This window comes from Epargyreus clarus, unplaced genomic scaffold (genome assembly GCF_041222505.1).
Source record: "Epargyreus clarus isolate Ecla_fem2 unplaced genomic scaffold, WU_Ecla_fem_2.2 ptg000021l, whole genome shotgun sequence".
Taxonomy (NCBI): Eukaryota; Metazoa; Arthropoda; class Insecta; order Lepidoptera; family Hesperiidae; genus Epargyreus; species Epargyreus clarus.
In genome coordinates, this window is record NW_027332228.1 from 16,770,758 (window position 1) to 16,783,763 (window position 13,006).

General features: G+C 42.2%; 1 protein-coding gene across 1 annotated transcript in view; it reads right to left on the reverse strand.

Moving 5' to 3' along the window:
* Positions 1-1,609: 1,609 nt before the first annotated feature.
* The window catches only part of NGR-A12 (neuropeptide receptor A12), a 62,558-nt gene continuing 51,161 nt past the window's right edge, over positions 1,610-13,006 (reverse strand). Inside the window, exon 9 of the mRNA XM_073084703.1 lies at positions 1,610-2,868. Coding sequence (XP_072940804.1) covers positions 2,695-2,868 — 174 coding nt within the window. The 3' untranslated portion in view covers positions 1,610-2,694. The remainder of the gene's footprint in view (positions 2,869-13,006) is intronic.

A 13,006-nucleotide genomic window follows, 5' to 3' on the forward strand; every position in this document is an offset into this window, starting at 1 on the left:
TATTTTCCCCTAGAGATAATATCTCACAAATCTAATCCTACTACGCCGTAAGTTAAACTCAGCGCAAATACTTTTGTGGCTTTTGTCGAAATCAGGGATCGGGAACGTCGTAAGAAGACGATTAATATCTTCGGTGTCGTTTCTTCTGACAACTTGCTCTCCCCATATCTTCCCGGAGATTAATTCTATGTTATATTATAACAGTAGGTATGGAATCTACTAACTAGTAATTAGTGTGTAAATATCTGGTTCACTTACAGTTATGTTTAGGATAGAGTGCATATGTATTACAAATAATTTCGAAGTGGTTTTTTTTTCAAATCTAAACTTTGTTATTCTCCTTAGCTTATGTTCGTGCAGCATAGAGAGTATAATAATAGTTTCCAATAAATAACTAATTTTGTGGTTTAATTTTATTTAGTAAGTTACGTTTCTTATGTAATTTTGTAGCTTATACACATACAATAATTGCTTATTTTGATAATGTTCTTATCAAAACTGTTTTTTTTTATTACAATATCATCAAATTTAAGTCACAATAACGATCATAAGAGAGTTTAATTTCACAAAATCATAGGTTGCGACGAAATACGAGTACGAGTACAAATGTCTGAAGGTTTTCCTTTCATTTCACGTTATTATTATAAATCCTACACTGGGGAGAGAATAAAACTATCATAGAAAATGGCAAAAGTAAGCCAAGTCTCGTGACTCTCTATGAGTCTCTAAAAAGAAATCGGTTATTTACTTATGGTTTTACAGGCTAGTGCAGAAAAATACAAAAAGACAAAAATAACTAAAATTTTTAATCGCATGACATTTTTGAAACACACTATTACTATTTTTTTCTTATATTTATTTTGCACTGGGTCTACTATGGAACTCATGGAAGGAGGCACTTAGTTGGTGGCCGTACTTCATTTATGTAGCGGAAGCACTGTACTGACCCCTCGTCATCATTTTATATGCGCCTGAGATACCCATGGCTTTGAGTTTTCTAAGTCATGTTTATATTTATCATTTGTTTGTCGAGGATGTTTAAAATTGTCTTCGGTCATTATTATTTCCAAATATTTATTGAATAAAGTATAAAATAAAAAGTAAGTTAGCGGTGAATTTTCAAATGAAATATGCTTTCCAATTAAGTAAAGCCGGCGAAAAATCTCGTTAAATTTACAACATCAGTCGAGTAGTCTCCAATTTATATTGCGAAATAAATATTGTCGTGTCGTATATCATTCATTGTTTTTATTTATATGCATTTACCTTCATTTAAATTTAAATGTAAATATACATTTCAAGGTTAAATGTAAATATTCATAAATGCATATTCATTTAAAAGCGTTGAGACGCATATTTGGACGTCTATATTTCAGACTAGATACAAATATACATTATACAAGTACAAACAATCGTCTTTGCATCCACAGCTTTGATGTTATATTATTTGGTGTTATGGTAACATTGAGAACCTCAAATAAAACAAGAAATAGTAAAAAAACAAATATTTATTTCTTTACAACATTTAGTTATCACATTTACATTACGATACAAAATGCATTATATTACTTTCAATATTTACACGAAAGTAATTAAAGGAATTCCGTAAATAAAGTAAGTACATAAAAGTAAATTAAATTAAAAGTCCCTCTGATGAAGTCAACATTTTTCTAAATCATACATAATATCTTACCTATACACGCGAAGGTTTAGCTTAGTCAATATATTTTATTAATAACTAAGATTCTAAGCACGAATAGTTTCTTAGGCAAACTGCCCGGGAGTCGAACCGTCATCTATTTATTTACACGTTCACTACTGTGTTTGAATACATATAATTTATATTTATACAGTTACATAGTAGTAAAATAATATTACTTAAGATAAATTTCCTAATTTTCTACATAGGGCTCACTCTACCCTAGCTATACATACAATTATTTTCTTCTGTATTTTGTCACTTAATTACCCTGTCTCAATGCGTACGAATTGTGTAAAAATACTTCAAAGAGATACTCTTATTTTACGTATCAATAAAACCAATGCGTAGGAAGGTCTTTGAAAGGACTTGAGTGGGATCAGGGCAATCGGAAACATTAATTTCTGAGCTATAAATCCCGAAGAAAATATCGTGAGCTAACTTCAATACAGGTGCAAACCACTCGTTTCGAAGTTCTCGTTTAAACATTGAAATAAATGAAGCTAATTAGTAAAGACCATGAGTTATCCTCGAAACGGCTCATGATTACTTATTTCTGAGCTTCGCACACTGTCCTGAACAGCGCAAATAAGGAAAGACCGGAAAGCTTACTTCAATAAATGCAAAAAAACATATGTTTCTAACAAATAAACATAGATTTTAATAGCGTGAGGTAGCTAAGAACTAAGCTCACGAGCTTACCTCAACAAGCTGCATATTATTCCTTTCTGAGGTTTAAACACCATCCTTTCATTATGGGAATTAAGCTTTAAACACTGTACACTTTTTTAAAATGTATATACATGAAATAGAACTTTCACCTGACGTGAACTTTCTATTGACGCGAATTTGACGGCCATCCTTGCCATAATAATCTTGCTTACGAGCTCTGACGCTCATGAGCGTTGGTCCTTTACAATAACTATATCTACAAAACTGAATATGCCTTTATAATATTTACATCCATTCGCCATCATAATTATAGAATTAGGTAATCAGCGTTTAAAATCAATATGTCCGTGTCGTTGGAGCATCTCGACGGAGAGGGCGTGCGCGGGCGCAGTGCGTCGTGACGAGCGTGTCACGTGACTCAGTTGTGTGGTGGCGCGCGTGTCGTGACGAGCGAGCGGCACGCCGTGCGCGTAGCCGTTGTAGCGCATTGCGTTCATCTGAAAAGAATGACTTATTTAGAAAACTCGTTGTCAAGTCATATTATTCCACTGCTGGACACGCGTCTCCTTTCAGCTGCTGACGAAGTGTGTGATGGTAGAGGTTACACACATTTAAAAACTTTTTTTAAATCTCGGGAGGTGTAGCTGTAGATTTCCTCGCGATAATACCTTTCACTATAAAATCAAATTATGAAATAATTTCTACTTTCCAGTGTAAATTTAGGAGTATAAATGTAGAAACCTGATTGATGAAAATCCTGCACGGAGCGTCAAATGTTAGGCATGACGGAGGGCCGCATACTTTTTTATTATTTCCATTCTATAAAATTGTATTTGTAATTGTACATATAGAACTTCCGAACTATAAAAACGCTGTTTGATGTTACTAGAGAAGAATCTCCGGAGGAACGCTCCAGTAACCTCAGTACATAACCCGTCTAGACTACATCCCGCCGGAAACACGCTGTCTCACTTAACGTCTTCCGGTACTTACAACGACCTACCACTCACATCAATGCCCTTTGCACACGGTAGGAGGAGCATTACAGTCTACAGATTTCTGTCTGCCTTAAAAAATACTTAAATCTACTATGAGTACTTAGTGAGAAGTGTGAATTTTACCAAACTGAAAGGCGATCGCATCATTTTTCAATCCAATTTACTTTTAAAGGTGTTGAGATTACGAAAGGCAGCGGTTATTACACGAAAAAAGGGGAAGAGCGGCTAAAATGGAGCCAAATGAACTATAAAAGATATTATCGTAAATCCCAGCTCCCTTGACCTTCATTCCGAACTTCTTTAAAAAACGCGAAATATTTTGCATAAAAAGTATTATTTTACTGTTATAACAAAGGGCATATTTAATCAGATATTTACTTCGAAAGTTTTCTTGAAGAAATGTGAATCAATTTACCTCGTTTATGATAATAATGCCATGTTTCGTTACATAGAAATCAAAAACACGACGGTGTAGTATGCTCGTGTTACTTATTAAAGGAATGATGAAACATTAAAACTTATTTGCAACTGAGAAGCACCTCAAGATTGTTTTTAACACAATAATTTGTAGTGGAAGAAGCGAATATAATTAAGTGTGCAACAGAGGTTAATTGTCAATGTCACGTAAAGTAAGATAGGTGTCCGGACTACACAAAATTCAAGATAGTAGGATAACTACTCTAATGAAATCCTTACTTAATATTATAAATCCGAAAGTAACTCTGTCTGTCTGTCTGTCTGTCTGGTTGTCTTTTCTTCACGCCTAAACCACTGAACCGATTTTAATGAAATTCTGTACAAAGATAGTCTGAGACCCTAGAATGGATATAGGATAGTTTTTATCCCAGATAGCGATCTTAGATCTATTAATCAGAAAATCGATCTTTTTGACCAAAAATGTCGATTTTTTAATCGGTCTCCAGTAATGGATCCTCCCAACGTTTGTGGGTCTTTTGGCATACTCTAAATAACCATGAGTTTAAAAATATCAATTCTTGCAATCGGAGACGGTTCCAACATTATATTTGTGCATATAGATTTATTGGGATTATATTAGGGGTGGCGATTCTTTCCGAAAAATATTGATTTTTAAATCGATTCGAATCGAAGTGCAATAAATCGATTCACAAAAAAATCGAGGCCCTAAGAATCGATTCTATCTTCGATCTTTTTTCGAGGATAGCGAAAAAAAAGGTTTTTAGGATCAAATAAGCACTGAAATTATGTATCCGTCAGCAAATCCTTACTTCCTTACTAATCCTTGATATATGTGGAAGTAACTCTGTCTGTCTCTTTTTCACGGCTAAACCACTGAACCGATTTGAATGGAATCTTTAACCGACTTCAAAAAGGAGGTGGTTATCAATTCGGCCGGTATCTTTTTTTTATGTATGTACACGAATTACTCCGCCGTTAGTGGACCGATTTTAATAATTCTTTTTTTATTTTATAGAGACGAGCTGGAAGTTGGTCCCATTTAAATATGGTTAGGATCCATCGATGGGTTCTGGAGAAAATCCCTCATTTTCTCCAGAACCCATCGATGGATCACTCTTCCACCCATGTAAATATAACAGCCATAACTTCGCCGTTTATGAACCTATTTTAATGCCTTTAATTTCGTGTGTGTTTAATTGCTACAAGTTGGTCCCATTTAAATATGATGAGAATCAGAGTGGGTTCTGGAGACAAAATATGTAACTCCTCAACCGATGGGTATAATTGAGTTTTGTTTGAAGATTTTTGGTGTAGGTTCTAATGAAATTGCAAAACCAGTTTATCATTGACTATTTAAGGGTTTGATAATGTGGCTCGGAGACAAAATATGTAACTCCTCAACCGATGGGAATAATTGAGTTGTGTTTGAAGATATTTGATGTAGGTTCTAATGAAATTACAAAGCCAGTTCATCATTGACTATTTAAGGGACTGATAATGTGGCTCGGAGACAAAATATGTAACTCCTCAACCGATGGGAATAAATTAGTTGTGTATGAAGATATTTGGTTTAGGTTCTAATGAAATTGCAAAGCCAGTTCATCATTGACTATTTAAGGGTCTGATAATGTGGCTCGGAGTCAAAATATGTAACTCCTCAACCGATGGGAATAATTAAATTGTGTTTGAAGATATTTGGTGTAGGTTCTAATGAAATTGCAAAGCCAGTTCATTATTGACTATTTAAGGGTCTGATAATGTGGCTCGGAGACAAAATATGTAACTCAACCGATGGGAATAATTGAGTTGTGTTTGAAGATATTTGGTGTAGGTTCTTATGAAATTGCAAAGCCAGTACATCATTGACTATTTAGTTAGGTTAGGTTGGAACATATAAGACAATATAAAACTAAGCGAGCAGGGCGCGGCAGCGCCCTGCGAGTGGGCGGTTCCAATCAATGTAAACTCAGACCTTACCTTCATTCATGATCACGTTTATACAATTTTATATTGTATTAATATAAATGTTAGTATATCATCACTAAAAAGGGTCAAAAAAAATGTTTAACAAGAAATACAACCGACTTCTATGTCACTACAAAGTAAAAAATAATTGAAATAAATGTTGGTTTAGTACATATTTCTGAAGTCGGCGCTCATATTAGACACGCTGTTTACATCGTTATCCTACGAAATATATTGAGCGCCGACTTCAGAAATATGTACTAAACCAACATTTATTTCAATTATTTTTTACTTTGTAGTGACATAGAAGTCGGTTGTATTTTTTGTTAAAAAAAATTTGTACAAAGATAGTCTGGGACCCGAGAAAGGACATAGGATAGTTTTTATACCGGAAATCCCACGGGAACTACCTTTTTTTTTTTTTTTTTTTTTGGCGCCCAGATGTAGGTGGAAAAAGGGCTGACCCTCTACGGAGAGGGAGGAGCAAAAATGCGTCCAAGCACTTACAGGCCGCGACGGCCGGTGCCTGCGTCGTGTGGGGCTGACTGAAAGGTCCTCCTGAAGGGAGGACCATCCCACTAAAAACTCCTTTAAGGCATTCGTCCAAGGGGACCGTACAGCCGACATCGGATAGCGACCTCTCGTTGCGGGTCGAGAGGCGCTAGCGGCGCTCCCTAGAGAGCTACCGCTGGATAGATGACACTGAAGGTGTCAACGTATCATGAATAAGATTAGAATCGTCGGGAAGACGATTCTCTATGGAGAGTTGTACGCCCCTGTGGGCGGCCAGAAGATTCTCCACATCGGTGGAGAGTTTGTTAGGAGCGTCGGTCAAGATATTTCTTGGCCGACGGCAATTGTAGCGGGTAGGAAGAGGGGCAGCATAGTCCGCTGCACCCTTGATTAAGGGGTTGGAATGGTTTTCTGAGCGGTTGAAGAACGCTTCAGAGAATTGTCTGAGGACTTGTTGTATTGGAGCGAGCTCCAGGTCGCGGTGGAGGTCAGCGTTTCTGACATACCAGGGGGCATTAAGTGCCCGACGACAAAAGAGATTTTGTATGACCTGGAGTTTGTCTAGGATGGTGGGATTCGCGTGAGCGAAGACTGGAGAGGCGTATGTTAACACCGGTCGAATGCAAACCTTATACAGCGTTCGCTTATTCCTGGCTGACAACTTGCTGTGTCTGCCAATCATGGCGTTGAGGCGGCTCATGTAAGAGCGGGCGGTATGGGTGACCTTAGAGACGTGGGGTCTAAAGGTGAGGCCCGGGTCAAGGGTAACTCCTAGGTATTTTACTGTGGGCCTCCATGGAATGGGGGCCCCAAGTAATTTGACGGAGGGCAGGTTGTTTAAGCGCCTGCGTTTGTGGTCGAAGCGCATTGCGGAGCTTTTCTCCGCATTGACTTCGATGCGCCATTTCCTAAACCAATCTCCTAACTCGTTGACCGAGCGTTGGAGTTTGGCGAGGACAGATGACTCCTTTTGCCCTTGGATGTAAAGGGCGGTGTCATCGGCGAAGAGTGAGAGCTGCACCCCATTTTTGGGGATAGGAATATCGTTGGAGTACGATATGAATAATGTAGGAGCGAGCACTGAGCCTTGAGGGACTCCGGCTGTTACGGGGCGTGGGGGAGAGAGGATACCTTCGTGCCTGTAGCGGAAGGTTCTGTCCTGAAGGTAGGAAGCCACGATGCGGACTAGGCGATCAGGAAGACCAGAATGGTATAGCTTGTATACCAGTCCTCCATGCCAGACTTTGTCAAAAGCCTTGGCGACGTCGAAGAAGACTGCTAGTGTCTTGTTACGTCTTGGATAAAACCCGCTTGTGATGTACTCGACAATGCGGTGGACTTGTTGGGGGCACGAGTGCTGGAGGCGAAAGCCAAATTGGTGTGGAATGATGAGTGGGGGAGCATCTATAGGGAAGAGGTGCCCTCTTATGTGAACGAGGATCACCCGTTCGAAAACCTTGCCCATTGCATTGAGGAGGCTAATGGGGCGGTGGTTGGAGGGAATATGTTTCGGTTTCCCAGGCTTGGGAATACCGATAACTGTTGCTGTCTTCCAGGCTGTTGGAAAGAAGCTGAGATCGAGGCAGGCATTGAAGATAATGACCAGAAGGGTCAGTGCCTGCTCGGGGAAGTGTTTGAGCGCCAGGTTGGAGATACCATCCGGACCTGGGGCTTTACGAGGTTTCAAACCGCGAATGACGGTCCGGACCTCGTCTGTGGTGATTTTAATGGGAGCAGAGGTGACAGGGAGAGAGATCTTTTTAAGGACCTCCTCCTCCACCTTGTGAATGTGGATAGGGTCGCACGGTTGAGTGCTGGGGGAGCACTGCGCAGCGATGCTATCTGCGAAGCATTCGGCCTTCTCAGCGTCTTCGAAGGCTATGCTGCCGTCGGGACGCGTGAGAGGGGGAGTGCTTGAGAAGGCTTCGGTACGAAATCGTCTAGCGATTTTGTAGAATGCCTTATGAGAAGGTTGGATATCCTCCATGAGAGAGTTCCAGTTGGAGTCCCTCATTTCGGCTAGCCGGGATCTGACTTTCCTTTGGAGGGCGTTAGCGCGCCTCCTAAGGACAGGGGTGGGATACTTGGCGGCCCATCTGAGGGCTGCGTTTTTAGTTTGGATTAGCTTCCTGACCTCGCGAGGTAGTTTGCGGTTCGGGACCTCTACCACCTTCGCGTTGTCATGAAGCGAAGTCTGAACTAGCTGGGTGAGTGAGTTCACCGTACTGTCTATTTTCTCCGAGCTAACAAGGTAGTCTGGGGGAATAGTATACGGTGAATCGGGGGCCTCTATGGCCGAGATGAGAGATTTCTCGTACCCTTCCCAATTAGTGAAGGTTTTCGAGGAGGTATGGGGGGTTGGATCATAGGGACCTAACTGTAGAGAGACTGGACGATGGTCTGAGCCCAGATCGTCCAGTGTTTCGATCGCTCTTGTATTGAGCGCGACGCCTTTAAGGAGGGCGAAATCCAGCACGTCGGGTTCTTGGTCTTCCCGATCGGGGTAGTGGGTTGGCGCTGTTGGAGAGAAGATATCAAAGTCCAGTGCGCGGGAAATGGTTAAGAGTTTCTTACCGTTGGTGTTAGTCAGACGACTGTTCCAAACGGTATGTTTGCAATTGAAATCTCCAAATAGTACGACAGAGTCTCCGAGCGAGAGGAGGGCCTCCAAGTCGCTTTGGAGAGGGGCTTTATTGGCGGGGAGGTAAATTGAGGCTATGATCAGGGACGGGTGTCCTGTCATGCCTAATTTGCATATGGTGGCTTCCATATTGGTGAGCTTGGGTGTTTCCAGAGGGGTGCAATGGAAGGATCTCTTGTAGTAGATGGCAGTGCCTCCGCCACGACGGTCGTCGGCTCTGTCATTACGTACAAGCGCGTAAGAGGGGAGACTTACGCCTTTAAGGGAGGGCTTGAGGAAAGTTTCCTGAACAAGCAGCAGGTCGATATCCCTATTGCGGACGAACTCTTTGAGTTCGGGAATGCAAGGCTTAAGACCTCGTGCATTGAAGGAGATAAGCGAGACGCCTTTAGGTTTTTGACGACCGGGATGAAGGGGTTGAGTATGAACGTTACTCATTGAATGGACTTGAACAACGCTAGGTGTTCAGAGTAGATTGCGATGCGCTCCGCCTGGCTGGCGTTACGCATCTTTTGCGAGACGAGTATGATCTCGTCGAGGTTCACGCCCTTAACGCAGTCCTTAAGGAACATGATATGTTCCCTTACCGATGCGTCTTGGGTGGGACGGGGAGTGGGAGCGGCCTTATTTGCCGGGGTTGGTGGGGCGGTCGCGGGAGCGACTTTCCTCCAACTCATGGGAGCGGTTGGGGTTTTGGAGGCCCCTAGCCGCGGGAAATTGGTCGAATTGACCGGAGGTGGGCCTGCTTTCGAGGGCTGCTTTTTAGCAACCTTCTTTTGAGCGGGACGGGGGGCTTTAGGGCAGCCACGGTAGTTAGCCGGGTGCCCTGAAGTGGTGCATAGCACGCAGGCAGGAGGGGACTCGTCTTCACGAGTTCTCTTGCACTCACGTGTGGCGTGGGGTTCTAGGCACTTGACGCACCTTGGGGGGGCAGTGCAGTTCGCCGCTGCATGGCCGTAAAGCTGGCAGCGGTGGCACTGGGCAGGGTAGCCACGCTTGTTCGGTGGTTCCACCTTGATCTCAGAAAGGCCACAGATTGTGAGCTCCTTCTCCTTGAAAATGTCCTTGGAGGACGGGGTCTTGGCTAGAATGGCCAGGGCTAGAGGGTATTTGACCCCGTTGCGGTTGTACAACTTGTGTACACCTTCCACGGGGAACCCTTGGTTGACTAGATCCGTTTGGATTTCGTCGGTGGGAAGCTCGTAGGGGAGACCCCTAAGGACCGCTTTAATTTTGCGGTCCTCTTCTAAAGCGTACGTGTGGTACGGGAGTTGAAGGTGAGTTAGGAGCCTAATGAGGCTCCTGAAGTCCTCGGTGGTGGGGCATGAAACGCGAATAGAGTCGCGAAGGTTACGTGCCTTGGTGTAGTGGATCTGTTTTTCCACTAGGGTTTTAGAGAAGTCGGACCATTTCGACTTATCTCTGAAGAAAATGTGTGGGGGCGGTTTGCACTTGGCAAGTGCCGGTTCGCAGCGCGTGGCTGGCTTGGCGGGCTTAGCCGCGGGGGTTGAGCTCTGGGGCTCGGTGGAGGTTTTTGGCACGGGGGCCAGAGTGGAGGCTTTTGGCACGGGGGCCAGAGCGGGGGCCGCTGGGGCTGGGGTGGCTTCGAAAGAGGCCTCGGAAGAGGTTTCACTTGTCGCCTTAGCGACGCGTTTCACCGGTCGTTTCTTGGTCTTCCTCGACTTGACAGGGGTGAAACCCTGGTCGTCGTCGGAGGAGGGGGCGGTGATGAGGGTGTGCTCCGACGATTCGTCGGAGGAGGCGGGGCGTTTGAGCGAGATGGCATCGAAGTCCATCTCGTGTCTCGGGGTGGCATCAGGGGATGCGGGTGAATCAGTAACGGACAGGGGATCCGTTACGGATTTCAAGGGCTCGCAGAGGGAGCGGAGTTTGACTGAGTCAAATGGGCGATTGAGCTCCTTGCTCAAGAGGGAGGACAGAGCCTCGAAAAACCTATCTGTTACCATGTAGGCCATGGTAACCTGGGATGCCTCCCTGCCGAGGCAGGGAGCTAACGGGGAGGGGGAGGGAAATGCAATTACCCCTAAGGGAAAGTAACTGCTACCGTCACCCTTGGGATAGCCCAAGTGCAGTGGGATCGGGTCTGCCGGTTTCTCTCAGGCCGAGAGGTCTGAGAAGCGCACCGGGTCAACGCTAGCTGGTTTCGTTGGCACCGTTAGGTATCCACCAACTCAAACGCGTCGGGACGTGAGTTTTGTTTATTCCCAATAAATTGGCAATAAACAAAGCACGGACCGCTATCGATAATATCGAGTAGGCGAGAACCGGCCGAAAGGCCAGAGAAAATTCTGGGTTAGGAAACACTAGAGCGCGAGCAGGCGGGGCTGCTCGGTCTGGCGTTCAAACGCAGAGTCGTTTGGGGAACTACCGATGGCGATCTGAGATCGATTAATCGGAGAATCGATCTTTTGAACCAAAAAATCGATTATTTTAATCGATCTCCAGTAATGGTTCGAGATTCTGTGAATCGATCTTTCAACCCAGAAGATCGAAATGCGATTTTTTCATAATTTACCTACAGTTACTTTACTTATCCATGTTAGTCGAGCATCTATCTATTTATATAAAAATGAATATTTGTCTATATACATTTTATAAAATCGGAAACTATGCATTTGATCTTATATCATATCTCTTATCATATCATATCTTAAAGCATATTATATCTTTAAAATGCGGGCGAAGCCGCGGGCACCACTAGTATGCTATAAATTCTAACGAAATATTTATTTATGTACATCAATAATAGAAATAGTGACCTTTTATGTATAATCGCTACTAAAAAAGAAACAAACTATGAAAATAACATTTTGGTAAACTTCTTGTTGTTTTAAAAAATCCTTTGCACCAAAAGCAAATGACGAATCTTACTATTTAATATGTGCTACCGATTTTAACTTAATAAACATTCGTGATCAGCAGTTTAGTTCACAGTTTAAATATTTAAAACGGAATTGCGAGCGGATAGACAGCTCAATTTATACCCGTCACTAATTAGCGTCCAACCCATGTCGGATGTTTTCAAACCGCCTATAGGGCCACCGAAGACTAGATATCCGTAACGATTAATTATCAGGTTATACGCGATTCTGTATATAATATCATGCTGCAGGTAATACCATATTATTTCTAAATAAACTTATATATGATGTATCGCACATTTCACTAATTTGAATATTGGCAATTTGGGGCCGCCTGATGGTAAGGGGTGACTGCTACTTATGGAGACCTGTAATGAGTTCCATATATATCTATCTAGAGTCGATCACCGGTCCACTCCTGAGGACTAAAATGCTCGCCTCGTACGGAAGTTGGGCATACGTACCTCTTACACCTTATTGGCTCTACCACCATACAAAACTGAAAACTGCGCTACATTGAACACTAAAAACTATATAATTATGTATTATACGGTATTCTGCCGAACAAGGCAGAAATGGTAAAAAATAATATAATAAATGCCATACAAATTTATGAAATAGAAAAACTTTCACTTATTTCCCTGATACGCATTATGCTATGAAAGCTTTTGATACTTGATACGCTACATCTGAAAATGTTGTATCAATACGTATCAATTTCATGCAGATATTGAAATTAATTTATTATGTTACAGCCGCATTAAACTGATAATGACTGGTCGTTTGAGTTACTGCAGTCCATAGATAAGTGAATAAAATGACTGAGAGAAATCTTAAACGTTACAGGTCCAACGCTATTTCACTTAAAGACATAGAAACAACATCCCACAATTTTTCGTTACGTTTACTCAATCCATTATTCTGTTCCGTTTGTTTCAGTAGACTGAGTAAAGGTAGCAATAAGTAAGTGCTCAAGTCGTTTTGTCTGCCTCATATGTTCGCAAAAAAGAGAGACAAAACATAAAGCGCCATTTTGTCAATTTAGACATTTAATGTTACGTTACTGACTATAGTTTTGATACAATCCGCTAGGGGCGCTGATTGGAATTTTGTATGAGCAAATACGTAAAAAAAGAACAAAACAGTAACATTTGTCAAAACGTAAAAACTTATGGTAAGGGTACAGGGCCAGTTTTAG